Genomic DNA, 17,815 nt, shown 5'->3' with positions numbered 1-17,815 from the left:
TTTGAGGGTTTTCCTACAACACTTGTCTTCATAATTAATGTTAAAATCTCCCATTAAGATGACCTCTTTCCCAAAATCACACACCCTAAGCATGTTATTAAACTGATCAAAAAACACACTTTTGGTGGAAGGTGGTCTATACATTCCAATGAGGGTAAAAGACATTTGGGGAGACAGTGTAATGTTCAGGCCAAGTCATTCTAGTTCATTATCACATGACCACTCAATTTGTTTACATCGGATATGTTCTTTAATGTAAATCATCACACCCCCTCCTCTTCCTTCAGTCCTGTCTCTCCTGAAAACATTGTAGCCAGGCACAATCAAAGCAGCAGATGGAGAGTTTTTATGGAGCCATGTCTCTGAGAGGCAGAGAAAGTCAAGGTTGGAGTCTGTGAGTAGATGTTGAATTTGATAACTTTTTGGAATGACACTACGAATGTTCAAGTGCCCCCCTAGTAGTCCCTTGGGCTTAGCTCGTGGGTCCCAGATGACTCGAGAGTGATTGACACATTGAAAAAAGTTAAATTTTCAGTGTTTTCTGACGGCTGGGTTTAGGCCGTTTTGTTTAGTTTTGATTAGGGGCAGTTCGGTAGCGCAATTAACAATCCCTCCCGCCTGCACTGGATTCGGGGAACTAATTAAAACAGCTTGCGTACCAGAAGCAGAGTCAGGGATCGCATATAGCGACTTTGGTATGTTTGAAGAGTCAAAATCTATCCTGGAGCCGGGTGAGTCGAGAGAAACCATAGGACCATAGCACTCACCCACTTCCACAGCGGCGACGATCAGTGGACGAGGCCATCCACCGCTTTCCACTCCGGTGCGTATCGCTGGCTCGGTGATGTTGGGCCCAGGATTAACCAATAAACATTCAGGATTAGACCCACCCGTTGGCCATTATAAACTGGGTGGTTTGAGCCCTGAATTGTTATTGGCTGACAGCCGTGGTATATCAGACCATATACCACAGATACAAAACTTATTTTTACTGCTCTAATTACGTTGGTAACCAGTTTATGATTTTGTCAGTCGTTCTCACTATCTCACATTCACCAAAAAGTTGTCTCCACCCCATGGCAAAATGTGTAGAATAGCAGCACATTAGTAGCCTGACTAACCATCCACATCCCTCTGGCCAAACGTCACATCCACTAGCGTTTCTTCTTCACGATGAGTCTAGATTTGCTTTCCTCCCTGATGTCTTGTAGAATGCGAACACATTCTGACCGTTCTGATTGGTCCCAGAAAGTGTCGGGCCAAACCTGCCCTGCATGATGACCTTGTCAACTTTGATACTCTGATTGGTTGGAGATGATCCAATCGCTGATGAATTTGTTTTCTACAACGCCCCTCATTTTGGCATCAGCACAATCGACTTCTAGTTTCAGACAATGTATGACGCGATTGATAGAGCAGCGGAATTAAATGCAGGTGTCAGGCAAGCAAATAAGCTTTAAAACTGCAAAATTATTTCTCTGCCCCATGGCAAAATTAGTGGAATTGCATTAATTTACTCTATAATTTCTTCTCAGGCCAATATTAACAGTGAGGATGAAGCAGAACATTGTGATTGTAGCAGCATACAGCTTGTACTGTGTAAGCCTTGCTAAACAATAAATACAAGCATTGTAGTGCCACTGAAACAAGACTTTAAACCATTAATGCATTTTGAATGTTCAGGATGAATAGAAATGAAAGAAACATCTGGAATATTCTCTGTCTACTGAGGGGCGCCTTTGGCTGCGTCAAACATCTTCTTCCTTCCCTCCATGCCAGACATGGCCTCCACGTTCTTCCTCCAGTCACTCACCTCCACTGTCTTCTCCTGCAGAGCGTACACACAATTGGCAGTCACTACCATGTCAGTAGGATGTCAGTGTGTCAGTATATCAGCCTGGTTACAGCTTCACGTTACAAGAACAAACTGTTAGCTCCTGTCATTGATATATAGATTACCACCGGTTGAGGGAAATATTGACAATTTAAATAAAGCTCCAGGCAGTATATTATACAAACGTAGCAAAACTCATCGTTGCATCACACTATTTTTTGCCTGCTGCCTTTGATCTTATGAGGACACACTAAATCTACCAGGAAAAACTAAACTTACCTTCTCTGTGTCCTCCTTCTTGACTGACTTGAGGTTTGCCCGAAGGTCCATGGAGACCTTGTGTTTGGAGCCCAGGAGGGAGCGCAAGATGGCGTCAGCAGAGACCCTTACCCTCCTCAGGTTGGGCCGCTTGAACTTCCTCCTCAGATCCAAAACTTTGATGTTCAGGTCATTGATCTACAGGACAGGTGGAAAGAAGAGGTAGACCCCATCCTAGAGATACAACTAAAATGGCTTCTTTCTCTATGGGCTACACAAAAGGCATCTCAGATTACACCGTCTTTAAAGTTAGCCCTTGGAGTCGCCCATGTCGTGGATATATGAACCACATTTAGAAGGTATGTTTCAAGCGGCACTGTAGACACTGTACCTCTCTGGTGTTGTGCATGACTTTGGCTTCAATGTCATATCGCTCCTCATCCACCACGTCAACCTTGGCATGTAACTCCCGACATAACTCCTGTTGGGGAAATTCGGATTTTGCAATGAACTAGTTAGTACCCAGGACAATGTAGTCAATAGGTTTACTGAACGTATGTATGGATGGGAATACCTGGAGCTCAGCAAAGGACATGCCACCGGTCTGTAAGGCGGGTGCTCTCTCTGTCAGATACCTCTCCTTCTCCTCCTCTTTATCCACTATCTCCTGCTCGATCTCCTCCTTCGCCTTGGCCACCATTAAGCTCTGAAAACACATTTAAATATTTCAAACGCATGGCCTCGTACGGCTGAGGTAATTGCCAAACAGTCAAGTGTTATTGCTGTGGTCATAGTGTGGCTATGGACTCACCTTGAGCATGAGCTTACGGGAGGCCGAGATCTTCGACTTTCGCTTCAAAAAGATGAATCAATTTGATTAAGTTAGTCATAGATTGACAGTATAATTAATGTCTCACTTAACCAGGGTTTATTGGCATTTATGCAATAGAATTAGAATTAAATCTCACCTCTTGTCTGTAAAGAAAAAAAACACATTTTAGTGGAAACATAATTTAGCATAATATCTGAAATACTTCCCAATGTGGCACACAGAATTGATCAGGCAGTCATTGTTAGTGTTTCTAAAGATAACTGGCATGTGCTGTCTGACCCGTCTCATGAAGGGGTTCGCTGGAAAAGAATACACTTACACTTGCTCCGGCATCTTGGCAATGTAGATTCCCCTAGAACACAAAAATAAAACCTATGTTTCTGAAGAACTTGACAAGAGAGACCATTTGCACCTGTAAGCCTACGGTAATTATGTCTCCCATTTCAGTTCCCTTGACATATCATCACAGCTTTCAATGTACTGATATGCAACACAAAGTAATTGCATGATTCTACAGTGTATTGTCATCTTTATGAAAAGTAACTATCATGCTCATGTAATATGACTGAAAAACACCTAAATCATAGCTTTTCTTTTGTTATTCACTCCTTCGTTTGCTAAATGAACTATAGAGCATGTTTCCATTTGGTCATAGTTGTTTACTATCTAGCCATGAGTTGTTTTTCTCCAACTACTACAGTACATTATCAGCAGGTCAAGTGGTCGCTCAGGGCTCCAAGTGGTCTACATCACCAGTCCCCACTTCTACATCTGACCCTTTGGCTTGGAGCCTGGGGCCTGCGACCCATCCCCCTGCCGCCTCTCTCTGCTGACAGTGGCACTCCCCCCAAAAAGAAAGTGATTGCAGACAGGGGGAGAGACGTGCATCAGCCCTGGCATGGTAACTATTCCAGACAGATAACAATCCTAGCTTTCTCCCGCTTATTTTCACTGGATAATGCTCCACAAATAGACCAGGAGGTCTGGATTTGGGAAGTTCTTTTTTAGAATTCCCAATTCCATAAAGGAATGTTTCAGTGTCCAGTTTGGATGGGAATCCAGTGTAAATGATTAGTAATGGGAAACCAGTGTGGAATACTTTACAGAAATAACTGGTAAAACATAGAAAGACCTGTAAAACAATCTCAGAAAATAATCTTTCCCAAAAGAAAAGACAATTGAATAGAACAAAAGAGACATTTGAAAACTCAAATAAGTTGGAAACCTGAAATTGCTAAATACATTTTCTAAACAAACAAATTGTAAAAAAGATAAGAAAAAAAGGTAGAAAACATAAATTAATTCCCGATTTTCCTAATAGGCCTACCCTAAAATGTTTATTTAGATTTGCTACTGATTTACAGTTTTATTTTGAGCATCTGTAAATAGAATCTAAAAGTATGTGAGATGTTTTCAAAATAGTTAAATAGTTTTCAAAAGAAATACACCGATAATAACAAATATTACAATGAATAATGTTCTGCAATTATCAGACCTGAAAACCTCAAATTCAGGAAATATAGAAAAGCTCTAAGCATTGTCTACACAATATCACATTCAGAGAGGAGCCCAGTCTTACCTTTCTCTGCTGAGTTTGGAGATGTCCTGTAGAGGCTCAGAGTGATAGGAAGAAGAATGCACCAGAGTATTTAACTCAGCCTCCCATTGTCCCTCCTGCCCGTCACTGGGACCCCTAAATAGAACACACACACACACCCTAGTGGTCTCCCTTATCCAGTGCTTATGATGCTAAACTTTCCAGTGGTGTTGGTACTGTAGGTCATGATCCAGCAGCTGCTCAGTGATTACACATTGTGTTAGTGGGCTGTGTGTTGTGCCAGGTGGGGACAGACACTTTCCTTATCAGGTATCACAATAATATAGTGCCATTTAGCAAACACTTTCATCCAAAGCAAATTACAGTCATGTGTGCATAGCTTTTATGTATGGGGTGGTCCCGGGAATCGGACCCACTATTATGGCATTACAAGCTCTATGTTCTACCAACTGAGCTACAAAGGATCATGTCAGTTTTACTGCGAAGACCCTGCCCAGTCTTACTGTTGGTTGGGGACAGTAATGAAAACCAAGTGGAGGAAGTTGTCCAAATGAACACAACTCTGCTTTTTACTATTTTCTCTATTTTCTGACTATGATGGACTATGATGGATAAATTATCCAGTGGGTTGGTTTGCAAGCAGTTGTGTCAGGGCCGGCTCTAGCCTTTTGGGGGCCCAAAGCGAGATTTGGTTTGCAAAACATTTTAGTGGGCCCCCTCTTGACGGCAGAGAGACATGTCAGTTTTAAAGTTTATTTCCTTCAATTCTACAAATTTTTCCATTGGGCGAAGAGAACATTTAGCAATTTTATAACACATTTCATACAATTGTACATATTTTGCCATGGGGTGTAGAGAAAATGTTGCATTTTTAAAGCAAATGTCCTGATATAATGTTAATGATATCTGAGTGAGAGTGACTAACAAAATCAATGGGGGCCCCCTGGAGGTCAGGGCCTTTGACCCGGCTGTTATTCATCCATGAGAACTACAAGTTTAGATAGCTGGCTAGACTAATTTACCAATCTGAAAAGTGTTAGCTGACGTGGCTAATTGAGTGACTGTCAGTTACTGACATAACGAGAAAAATTGCTGATGCACAACCACATTTCAAACTTGCACCTTGTGTATTCTACCATTCTAACTCTCAACAGTAAGTTGAGACCCCGACTGAGTTATTTTTTTGGTCTGGGGCTCCCTAGCGTCCTGGAGCCCTAAGTGACCGCTTATTTCGCTTATGCCTGGAGCCGGCCCTGGGTTGTATTCACCCTGTATTTCAGATCTCTGTTTGCTGGTAATGAGAAAGGTATTGCAGACACACGCTTCCCCCTGAGAACAGCAGGCCCCCGCGGCCTGATTAGAATATTAACTGCAGACAACGTTAAGCCCCGCAGTTGATGAAAGGAATGCAATCATATCCACCACACAATAGCAGGGTCCTGCCAACTATACATAGACCAGTGTATCACCATCTGATTCTACCACTCTGATTGGGTTGTCAGATGCTTAAGTGCTTGGTTTGCTTTTGTGTATGTGCGCAGGGCCAGCCCTAGACATAAGCGACCATTTAGGGGGCCGCGGCCGCTACGAAAAATTGCATGAAATGAGTTATACAATTGCTATATCTTTTCTGCACCCCTAGACAATGTGAAATTACTGCAAACTTGCAGGCCTGAAATTGATTGTTATGCTTCTGCTGTTTTTTGTCAAGAAGCAAGTAGGCCTATCTCCCATTTATGGTTGCCTGTTGTACCAGGCAATAAGGAGAATGCCGGTTGGGATTTCTGTCACTTGAGAACTAGGCCTACTGATGCATCGCATGACAGCTGATTTTAATTTCGATTTATATATGGCAGCAGGATCAACCAAAGTGCTGTCGATTTGTTTGACTGTTGCATGGAAACGAGCAGCCCATGTACACAGAGAGGATTATGACTAAACAGTTGCAATACTTTGTCATAGGTATGGATTCCATCTCTGTCAAAATCAAATCAACGTTTTGTTTTGCCAAGCCAAATTTCTTAAGGCTCCTGAGGTTGAAGAGGCGCTGTTGCGTGTAGCGGGTGTGGCTCCTTTGCACGCACTGAATCAATTTAATAGGGCTCAGATGGGCTGTGTCCCTCTTTCTGCAGTTATGGTTTGGCATACACATATGGTTTGGCATACACATTTCAACAACATGCTGGTAGCGTGGTTCCAAATGTTGAAGAGGTATAATAATCTCTGGGGTGACCCATTCATTCAAAATAATTTAAATTGCTTAAAAAAATGATATATGAAAGAGTCAAGGGTACAAGACTGTATACAGTACATACCAGCGTTAGGGGACAAACAAACTACACATCCCGAACAGCATCGCGGTATGTATCATCCAATCACAGAGCAGATACAAGTCACGTGACTACTGGAATAATTTCTTTGACATTTTGAAAAACATGGCGATTGTTGTTTGTTGTTGTTTGGGTTAGTTTGCTAATTTACCGTAAAAAGGATTCAAATACACCATGACATTTGGTAGCGAACACATGGCACCCGATAGCACGGTCACAGGCGCAAACTGAATTTGTTCTTTGCGTAATAGGAAAAGTCGGTGCGTATGATTAAAACCATTGATATCGTGTTAAATTACTAATTTGATAAGTACTAATTATTAAATAATCGAATTCCATGATTAAAACATTCTAGACAGAACAAATGTGAAATATTACTTGTCATGCCATTTGTGTTTTCAAATGTAATCCCTGCAAATTATAAAACCATACATTAAATTCTGCATAACGGCATAGCATTTCATACTCTACTGTATCTCCAGAGATCATAAGGTAAAATATATCTAATTGTCATTTAGCCTATATTTACAATCCCCTTATCCAAACAGATTACCCATTTAGCTAGCGCTTATCAATAGCTCGTATCAATCTATTAATTACAAGTGCATGGAGAACGCCGTTATTTCTATCAGAAAAAAAAGTGTTTTTCCACTTGCAACAGACAGGTTTGCTTGACCTTGTGTAAAGGTGGTGGAATTATTAGGGAATTAATGCTGCGTTCATAACCATGTGGGAAAGTAATAAATACCAGTTGGATGCATTCACTTGCTTTTAATTATTTAAGAAATGCTGATTGGATAATGCCCAACAAGCTGCATCAATCACAAACTAACAGTACAGCCATCATGCTTGTAAACAAATTAGAGTTAAAATATTAATTGTTAGCTTTTTATAATGAATGTTTTGTTGCATTGAACTCCCGATAGTGCTGTTATCGAGGTAATTTCCTTCGGTGACATCAGCATGTGGAAGAAATTGGAGCGCAGGGATGATAAACGAGTTTCCCACTAATTACCAGTTGGAGGGGTGTTCAAGTAGATTTTTCCCAGTTGTATGTGGTAAATTTCACCTTCCCACATTTCTATGAACGCAGCACATGTCAAAATCAGAACATGAATCTGTATACACCAGAGGCTGGTGGGAGGAGTTATAGGATGGGCTCATTGTAATGGCGTAAATAGAACGGAGTCAAACATGTTTGATACTGTCCCATTAATTCCATTTCAGCCATTACAATGGTCCTGTCCTTATATAGCTTCTCCTATGGTAGACAGATCTGCCACACCTCCTTTTCAGTGATCTTCACCACAAACAAATGGCTGGCACATGCATTTCCTCATGCTTAAGTTCTAGGTCAGAATGCTCGGAGAGAGAAGTGTGTGAAAAGGGAATTAAGTTCCATGTATCTCAGGTCTGAATTCCGCCAATTATAATTCAAATAAAACATTAACTTGCAACGTAACCACTGACTGAATTGAAAAGGAATTCCTCTTTTTGTACGAATGGAATTCTTTAGTGGCCCAGTTTTGCATTTTGCAGTGGGTAAAAATAGTTCTAATAACAAACCCAGACAGCTCTTCCCCCCATCAAATGACAATGGTTGACTCATGGCCTTAAATGGTACCAATTTATTTCTCATCACCCATACTGTTTCAATTTTTTTAATAATTCGATTTCCCATTGTATTAATAATGGCACATTGATTTCCAGGTTTAAGTACATGTTTTCAAGATGAGTGAGAAGTGAATCATCCAGCCCACTGGCATCTCGCCCATATGCCATGTCTTGAAATATGCAGACGGATTGAAAGTTGAAATTGTAATACTTCTGACAGGCAACTTTCTATCTCTGCCCATACATTTAGACTTTAACATTCACAGAATGTGTGGATTGAATCAGTTTTACACTTGTGGATAAATTTACATTAGTTTATACTGGATTAAGCATACATTTGTTTACTGTAATGCCATTAATTATGCTCAAACCTTCCCGCCATCTTGTGCCAACAAAATCAACTTAAATGTTGGTTCCAATAGTCATTTTATTTTAAGAGATTGTCAGTAGGATATGCTCTCAGCAAGTTTTTGTATAGCTTACCTATCATATGCACCTCCTTTTCTGACTCCCTCTAGGTTGCTCTCATGTCCAAACTGTTTAAAAATCAGGTTGTTTGTTGCCAGATGGGCTGTTGTCATTCAAGCCTATTTCCCAAACAATGATCCCATAATCTAATTCAATGCTTTTTTCTCTTAGTTTGTTACCTTTTAATGTGCACAGTATATCTCATAGGATAAGATCAATGCAAGTCTTCAGAATTCATAGCCTTGGACTACAATACTTTATGATTTTCGTCTTTCACTCTGCCTCTGATAATTGACCCCGTTAAGCAAACTCACCAACTGCCAAACAAAACCAGGGTGTGTCCAACTTACTTTCAATAAACTGACTCACTTGGTGTATATTCAAATTGCAAAAAGGAGTTTATTAGGCCAAAATGAACAAGCTGGTAAGTCTTGGTTCTCTCAGTGGTTACAAAAAAATGTATCATGCAGAGTATTAACCTGATTAATGCCAGATCTTAGAAACAAAACATGAGCAGCTAACTCCGCTGGTCAGGTAAGCACATAGGTAAACTGTGCACTGTGTGTTGCTATTGAGCCTCTGCCAGTAGCTGGAATGAGACAGCAGGATTAAACGGGTTGACGGGAGAATCCAGGGATTTGCAGTCAAATGTTTAGGAGTCCAAAGAGGCTTGAGCTCTACTGAGCATGTGCCAGAGCTCCTGCCCCCTGGCCGAACCCAAAGCCCTTTGGACCAAAGTTCTTGGCATAACATGCTGTGGATGAAAAGGTAGTATACGTGATATAATAATGTATATAAATACAAAAGGAACATAAATTGATAAGACGCTACAGTATTTGTATTTTCTCTAGTTATTTAAATTCTGTTACAGTAGAAGTTCATAAATAGAGTACACCCACCTTTACAGTAGATTTCACCATCTTTGTCAGCCACAGTGGTTGATTCCAGCCCCTTCCCACACTTGCTACAGCGGAAGCAGCTCTTGTGCCAGGACTGGAAAAAACAGATTAGGAGAAGTGTTGTCTCAGCAATGGGCTGCACAGATACAGTATGTCAACAATAACTGGTATTTCTCCTTCAGATTACAGTATTTGAACACAGATAAGATATCCCCAATCACGCATTTCCGTTGACCCACCGCAGCCGTTGATACAGTATGGCCATTAGTACTGTTAAATATATGGGCGGTTTCCCGGACATAGATTAAGCCTAGTCCTGGACTAGACTGCAAGCTCAATGGAGAATCTCCATTAAAAGTGCTTTTTAGTCCAGGACTAGACTTAACCTGTGTCCGGGAACCACCCCATGATGTTCAGGAGAAGCAGTGTTGGAGATTACCCACAATGTAGCTCTCCCCCTTCCAAAAAACAGGATCAGCCCAAAACACCGACTTACATTTCCACCTCCGAGCACCTTCTCGGCAGAATAGACAGCCTTGGCGCAGCGCGGGCACACGTCTGAACTGCCAAACTTAGTGGCCAACTTTGAGGCGTTGGGGTTGTTGGTGGGGCGGTGGGCTGCTTGCCTGTTGATGAACAAACGGACTGTCTTACTGGATATGTAATGACTAACACTATGCAGCTCACTGTGGTTAGATTTGTTATGATTAAACTACATAGAACAGCATTCAAGTCAGGCCTCAAGGTCTGCAGGTTTTCCTTTATCCCTAATTGATTAATTAATGTAATGTTATCCCAGGTTTTAAATCAGTACCTTATTAGAAGGGAATGATTAATATCAGCAGTGCTGTGGAAATAGCCCTGGTAGACCTATTGGTATGGAGAGTACATACAACTCTAAGATTACTTCCTTACTCTTCAGGTCTGATTCCAAGATGTGCCCCCGTGTCCATGCTCAGGGTGCCTGCTCCCCCACCAAAGCCATAGCCTTTTGGCCCATACTTCTTGCCGTAGCAGGATTTGCAGTAGATTTCATCCACATGGCAGGCAACCGTTGTGCTGTCCAGGTTCTTCTTACATGCCACTAAGAGCAGAATATTTTAGGCAGGGAGAGGCAGACAGATTTAGTGGCATTGGACTGATTGGTCAATGCTGTGCCATATCAGCAACACAAGCAGTTTAGAAGCTACACTCCAATACTAACAGTCTTCCAATTGGAGGTCATCTCGTGTTATGTTTATCAGCAACAGGCCATGTAGTTGCAGACATTTGACTCTTTAGAGTGAGTCACTGCAAAGACATTATGGGATCACCACAGTGTTAGTTTAACATTTGACGTTCTGACTCCAGGGGCGAGAGAGGTGCATAGTTAACTCAAACTAACAAACACTCATCTGAGCCAGATCCCTCTCTGGTACCTTTTCTCCCATATAAGGCCTGTGACACATCCATTTCTCCCTCTCCAAATAAGGACATGCTAGCGAGAACCGAGAACCTTTGGATGCTCTGCTTCCTCCGAGTGCCAAATACTTCACATTCCATCCTGAGCTCTTAATGTCAGCTCAGAATAATTGGTACATTAGTAGTCAAGTCAATGTGGTTTACGAAAGAACGGGATGACCTCACGCAGATCACTTACTGCACAGAAAGCAGGACTTGTGGAAATATTTCCCCTCGCACTGCACTTCCTCGGCGAAGTACACGGTCTTCTGGCAGCAGCCACACTTATTTCCTCCTCCCAAAGGCATTCTGCGGAGTTAGTGGAGTGTTAGTTCCTTACATAGAAATGGGAGGTATGTGGTTCCTTCTGTTGGACACCCACTGAATGGGAGGAGTTCCTTACATATAAATAAGCAAGTATACTTCTACAGTTCCTGACACGCATTGGGTGGTAGGAGACCTACAGTAGGAGGAATGCTTGAAGCTGTGTATACAATGTGAGGTTTCTCCAGACCTTGTGACTTGACCACAATTTTTATTTTATTTTATAGTCAACCAGTTAGACTAACTAAAGTTCTGGTCATGTAATCAAGAACATACAGTATTTACACAATAGAGCCTGGGTATCCTCTGTATATACCCTTTCATCTAAATGTATGGTATTTTAGGAATGTACTCAAAATGAAGATAAAGACTGGCCTTAGAGTTAAAACTGCTGCTGGGTTTGGCTACAGTACCTGCAGGCACTTTCACGGTTTATTCTCCTTTTCATGAAATTCAAAGTTACTCCTGAGGCTAGGGAGGTGCCAGAACACTCACTCAGAACAGTCTTTGACCTAACCCAACTTATCAAGTCTACTGTTGAATTTAAATAAATTGCTGTTGGATGAGTGTACTGTACTTCAATCTCTCTTGTTGAAATATGACACCAAGACAGAAGGTGCTAATCAGCAATTTGAGTAAAGAGGAAATGATCTTCATTTTATGGTAGCCTAGTGGTTAAGGGCATTGGGCCAGTAACCGAAACACTTTTTTAAATCCCAGAGTGGACATGGTGAAAAATCTGTCGGTGTGCCCTTGAGCAAGGCACTTAACCCTAATTGTCCATGTAAGTTGCTCTGGATAAGAGCGTCTGCTAAATTACCAAATGTTAATGCAATTCAACTACATGTTAGCAGTCACTTCATGACCTTAGTCACTGACCAGGTCAGGCAGCTTGACAGAGAATATTACTTTTGAAAAAATATTTTGAGCAACACATTGCATAGGAAGCTGGTCACATACATTACTCATCATTTCCTGAGTTGTGACTCCTTTCCTGCAGCTGCTCAGGAAATAGAATCATGAATGTAGCCAGCCAAAACATTTAGGTGATTTGACATCTAACAATGTGTTCTGTCATCCATCATGATCTAAAAGCTGCAGTCATTATCACACACACGATCAAGTTACTCAGTAATTAATTCCCTACTTACAACAGCTTATTTTACCCTTCTTACCCCTTTAAGTTTCTAGCACATCAAATGTGATCTGCCCTGCACTTTTAAAGTGAAAAAGCAGAAGAATATGTGCAGCCTTGGATAGTAATAAACATTTTGAATGTGTTCTGCGGCCTGTTGCTGTATACTATGCATCATGAAAGCAGTGGCTACAGTAGCTGGTAGATGTTGAGATGGTCCCATCTTACCTTTTTTGTAGTGTGTGTGGCTGAAACTCCCTGGTTGTAGAGTGATCTGACAGTGGAGTTCTGGAGTGGCTTCAGTCTACAAGAACTCAGAGAAACAAACCAAGCTTCGACTTAGGGAGGAGTCTGCTGAGTACACACATAGACTGTGAAAGAGATGTAGCGAGAGGAGGAGAAAAAGAAAGTGCTTTAGATGGCTGAAGGAAAAGGGTTTGCGAGAGAGAGATGCAGAGAGAGAAAACAAATAGAGTGTGAGAGAAGCCCTGTTTATACCTGGTGCTAACATGCGCCCCTGATCTCGTCCACAGGTGTAGACAATTAAAAGACACATTGGCTGCATTTACACAGGCAGCCCAATTTTTTTCACTAATTGGTCTTTTGACGAATCAGACCAGCTCTGAAAAAGATCTGATGCGAAAATATCTGATGTGATTAGTCAAAAGATGAATTAGTGGAAAAAATATCAGAATTGGGCTGCCTGTGTAAACAAAGCCATTGTGATCCGATTGAGATCTTTTTAAGGGTCATTGCACAAAATAAGTACCTTTTGAGTCCCTATGTAAACCCAGACTCAGATATTTTAAGTAGAAATTGTCCACTAATATAGATTTTTAAAAGCCTGTTATATTAAATGAAGTGTCCTCTAATATAGACCACATGGAAAATTCAATAAATATATATATTTTTTTACATGAATAGAGACTTACAAATAAAGTGCCAAAATTCACAATTTTGACATGTCCCTCTGGGAGTTCTAGGAAGATTTTAACCCACTTAACCCCAAAATATCTCCCAACTTTTCACCGTCATTGTAAAGCCCTAGTTATTTTGTTGCTTTAACAAAGTCATTTCATTTATTTATTGTGATTAGTTATTCATTTAAAGGTAAGGATAAAACCTGTCTCTTGATCTAAGGTCAACCCTGTTATGAGAACTGAACTCTTGTTTTAATATGGTGAAACTATTCCTTTTTTTATTTTCAAAAGAAACATTGAACATCTAACAGATAAATCAGAGTGTAAAAGCATGTGAGCTGGTTCTACTCTTTTTGGCCAATTTCCGAAAACTGAACGAGTCGAGCATAACACGTCCACCGTGATAGACAGGCATAGATAGACAGGCTAGACATTTATTCACAGTGAAACATTTTTTTTTTAAGCTTACATTCAATTGCCCCTCGCTGTTACACACACCACGCTTCCATTCCTCCTGTCACAAGGGGATTTATGGCTGATTTAAGATTAAATGGTCAACCCTGTTATGGTCTGTTACGGTCAACCCTGTTACGGTCAACCCTGTTACTGTCAACCCTGTTACACTTAATGGGCACTTATTATAGTATTCTTTTTATTCAACCTCTTGAGATGGGAAAACATGTGCTCTTTATTATTTTCACCAAGTTACACTCCTCAAAAGGCACCTTATAGGTGGAACAACCCTTAAGTCATAATGATACCGGCCTCTAAAATCATTGAAAGGTAGCACCATTGACTTATGGCATCAGTAATTGTCTTAAATTCATAATAGTTTTTAAGAATATCTGTCAAATAATTTGCATACATGGAGGCATTAGCTAATCTGGTCACAATGTGGACACAGTGGATGGATAGGAGACACATTTTAATACAATGTGTAGATGCGACAAACCTTGATCAGATAGTGATTGGATCATATTGATAAGATCACAAATTCACGTTAGTGCAAGGTGTAAATGAGGCTAGACAGAGAGGGATAGAGGGAGAAAGTGAGGGAAGGAAATGGGAGGGTGGTGATGGAAAGAGGAGATTAAACCTAGTAACATACCAGCAATCCAAGATAGCCTCTGTCTGGGACTTCTTACCAAGAGATATGATATGCAAAGCAAAACATTGTATTGCATTGATTAAAGATAAAACAGCTTCTGATTGTTGGCCAGTATGATATTAGATCTGTCTGTGACATTCTCCAGTCTGTGAAGTTTGTGTCTTGGCTACAATGCCTTATAAGGTGTTTGTTATGATGATTGCAGACTGAACTTGTTTACTGAAAGGATTACTCACTTTCTCCAGGGGCAGGGCCATTAGGCAAAGCTGAAGTTAAATAGGCCTACAATTTGGGGGCTTTGAAAGCAAAATCATTTTACCTAGCCTAGATACATTATTTTTGTTGGAACAAACTGTTATTTTATACCTCAATGGGACAAACATGCCGAGAGAGAGATGATACGATGATGTGTGTCGCGTTTCCCTGCTCAGATGTAGCATGCATCACCAAATGATTGTGTGCCACGTCATCAACCAGATTGCTATCTAAAATACCTATCCAGGAGTCTAAAATACCTATCGCAATCTAAAATACCTATTGCGCAATGAAGTCGGGGGTACGCCAAATAAAAATGCTATTCACACTTTAAAAAATGAAATAAAATGGCCCTGCCTCTCTGGAAAAAAAAAATATATCTTTACATTTTCAAACAGTACATTTATATTTTCCAACAGGGCTATACATTTGTGTGAGTTTTTCTCGCTTGAGTAGCCTTGTTTCACTGCCAAAAATAAAATTAAACCATCTAGTGTTCAGTGAAATAACAACACAATGTCAAATACAGGTATCCTAGTCAAATAATTAACATCCAATCACATTAACCGTTACTCTCTCGCGGGAAACCTTCACTCTTGCGGAGACATTTAGAAACAAAACATGACAATTTGAAAAATAAGCCACAGGAGTTCTTTGATCGAGAACAAAGACGACTTTTTGAGCAGTAAGACATGTATAAAAGCAACAGGTACCATTAATAAGAAGGGGCTAGAAGAGTCTTATATGGTGAGTTACTGAGTGGCTAGGACAGGCAAGCCCCATACTATTGTGGAGGACTTAATTCTCCCGGCTGCCGTGGATATGGCTGGGGCAATGCTGTGGGAAAAGGCAAAAAAAAACTATACAGACAATGCCTATGTCAAACATCACTGTTTCACGACATATCAGTGACATGGCAGGAGATGTTTTGAAACAATTACTACTTTGCATACAAGCCAGTGAATTACATGCGTTACAGCTGGATGAGTCAACAGACGTGGCGGCCCATTGAGCCTGGCACAGCTCCTGGTATATGTCCGTTACGTTTATGGGGGGTCAGTTAAGGAAGACATCCTCTTCTGCAAACAACTGGAAACCAGGACAACATGAGAGGATATTTTTAAAGTCATGACAGGGAGACATAGTGGAGTGGTAACGCAAGCAGTTGCTCCCAACGCCACTTGGGTACACCTGCAGCATCCACCAAGAGGCTCTTGCTGCCAAGGGAATGCCCGACAGCTTAAAAGATGTTTTTGACACAACAGTGAAATTGGTCCCAGTGAAGCAAGGCCCCTGAACTCTTGTGTATTTTCTGCATTATGCAATGATATGGGCAGCGACCATGAAACGCTTTTACAACATACAGAAGTGCGCTGGTTATCAAGGGGCAAAGTATTGACAAGTTCTTTTTAAATTGAGAGACGAGCTTAAAGTTTTCTTTACTGACCATTTTCACTTGTCTGACTGCTTGCATGATAATGAGTTTCTCATATGACTGGCCTATCTGGGTGATGTTTTTTCTCGCCCGAATGATCTGAATCTAGGATTACAGCGACTCTCCGCAACTTTACTCAATGTGCGGGACAAAATTGAGGCTATGATTAAGAAGTTGGAGCTCATTTCTGTCTGCATTAACAAGGACAACACACAGGTCTTTCCATCATTGTATGATTTTTGGTGTGCAAATGAACTCAAGCTTACGGACAATGTCAAATGTGATATAGCGAAGCACATGAGTGAGCTGGGTGTTCAATTACGCAGGTACTTTCCCGAAACGGACGACACAAACAACTGGATTTGTTATCCCTTTCATGCCCTGCCTCCAGTCCACTTACCAATATCTGAACAAGAGAGCCTCATTGAAAATTGCAACAAGCAGTTCTGTGAAAATGTAATTTAATCAGAAGCCACAGCCCGATTTCTGGATAGGGCTGTGCTCAGAGTTTCTTGCCTTGGCAAATCGCGCTGTTAAGACACTGATGCCATTTGCAACCACGTACCCATGTGAGAGTGGATTCTCGGCCCTCACTAGCATGAAAACTAAATACAGGCACAGACTGTGTCTGGAAAATGATTTAAGACAGACTCTCTCCAATACAACCCAACATTGCAGAGTTATGTGCATCCTTTCAAGCACACCCTTCTCATTAACCCGTGGTGAGTTATTCACCATTTCTGATGAACAAATAAGGTTTTAATTAAGATGGCTAAATAAAGAGCAAAATTATTGATTATTATTATGCTAGAGGGGGTATGCAGCTGGAGGTTGAATGTTTGAAGGGGTACGGGACTATAAAAGTTTGGGAACCACTGCCCTAAAGCATGGTCAAACAGAGCATACCAATGTGGCCCACAATCTAGGCAAAGGCCAAATCTAATGATGTAAAGAGACAAACAGGCACAGTACCTTGATAAAACAATCACAACCACATGCCTAAAGCAGACAATGTACCAGGAAAACCCTCTTTCAACATACCTGTGAGTAGTCTACTCGCATCAACTAATTATTTGCTAATTACATGAATGGGCCTAATTCCAAACCAAACAGTACATGGTATTTCCATTCATATCGGGTGAACCCTTTTAGAAATTAGAGCACTTTTGTACAAAGTCCCCCCACTTTAGGATACCAAAAGTATTGTGACAGTTTAGTATTTGATCCCAAATTCTTAGCACGCAAAGATTACACCAAGTTTGTGACTCTAAAAACTTGTTGGATGCATTTGCTGTTTTGTTTGTGTTTCAGATTATTTTATGCCCAATAGAAGTGAATGTAGTCATTTTGGAATCACTTTTATTCAAAATAAGAATAGAATATGTTTCTTAACACTTCTACATTT

At 40.8% G+C, this 17,815-nt stretch overlaps 2 protein-coding genes across 2 annotated transcripts; both read right to left on the bottom strand.

Annotated features, from left to right (window-relative positions):
• Positions 1 to 227: 227 nt before the first annotated feature.
• Positions 228 to 4,590, bottom strand: LOC129814890 (troponin I, slow skeletal muscle-like). Its single transcript, XM_055868022.1, has 6 exons — positions 4,504 to 4,590; positions 2,904 to 3,276; positions 2,667 to 2,798; positions 2,484 to 2,573; positions 2,114 to 2,290; positions 228 to 1,828 (listed from the first exon to the last, which is right to left on the bottom strand). Exons 2-6 carry the CDS (start codon positions 2,910 to 2,912, stop codon positions 1,724 to 1,726), a joined length of 513 nt encoding a protein of 170 aa, XP_055723997.1. The 5' UTR covers positions 2,913 to 3,276; positions 4,504 to 4,590; the 3' UTR covers positions 228 to 1,723.
• A 4,683-nt stretch (positions 4,591 to 9,273) lies between these two features.
• Positions 9,274 to 13,102, bottom strand: LOC129814889 (cysteine and glycine-rich protein 1-like). Its single transcript, XM_055868020.1, has 6 exons — positions 12,921 to 13,102; positions 11,433 to 11,542; positions 10,709 to 10,877; positions 10,290 to 10,419; positions 9,794 to 9,887; positions 9,274 to 9,648 (listed from the first exon to the last, which is right to left on the bottom strand). The coding sequence occupies exons 2-6, from the start codon at positions 11,539 to 11,541 to the stop codon at positions 9,572 to 9,574; spliced, it is 579 nt and encodes a 192-aa protein (XP_055723995.1). The 5' UTR covers position 11,542; positions 12,921 to 13,102; the 3' UTR covers positions 9,274 to 9,571.
• Between the last annotated feature and the right edge of the window lie 4,713 nt (positions 13,103 to 17,815).

Source organism: Salvelinus fontinalis, chromosome 18, assembly GCF_029448725.1.
Source record: "Salvelinus fontinalis isolate EN_2023a chromosome 18, ASM2944872v1, whole genome shotgun sequence".
NCBI lineage: Eukaryota > Metazoa > Chordata > Actinopteri > Salmoniformes > Salmonidae > Salvelinus > Salvelinus fontinalis.
This window is presented reverse-complemented; position numbering and strand designations above follow the sequence as displayed.

Excerpts from the sequence above, each read along its gene's own strand:
- LOC129814889 (XM_055868020.1), bottom strand. The coding sequence starts at position 11,541 with ATGCCTTTGGGAGGAGGAAATAAGTGTGGCTGCTGCCAGAAGACCGTG. Across the intron at positions 10,878-11,432 it reads CAAGTCCTGCTTTCTGTGCA|TGGCATGTAAGAAGAACCTG; the intron begins GTAAGTGATCTG and ends TTCTGCTCTTAG. Across the intron at positions 9,649-9,793 it reads TGGTGAAATCTACTGTAAAG|CATGTTATGCCAAGAACTTT; the intron begins GTGGGTGTACTC and ends TTTCATCCACAG.
- LOC129814890 (XM_055868022.1), bottom strand. Across the intron at positions 2,291-2,483 it reads TCATGCACAACACCAGAGAG|ATCAATGACCTGAACATCAA; the intron begins GTACAGTGTCTA and ends CCTGTCCTGTAG. Across the intron at positions 1,829-2,113 it reads AGAAGGAGGACACAGAGAAG|GAGAAGACAGTGGAGGTGAG; the intron begins GTAAGTTTAGTT and ends TACGCTCTGCAG.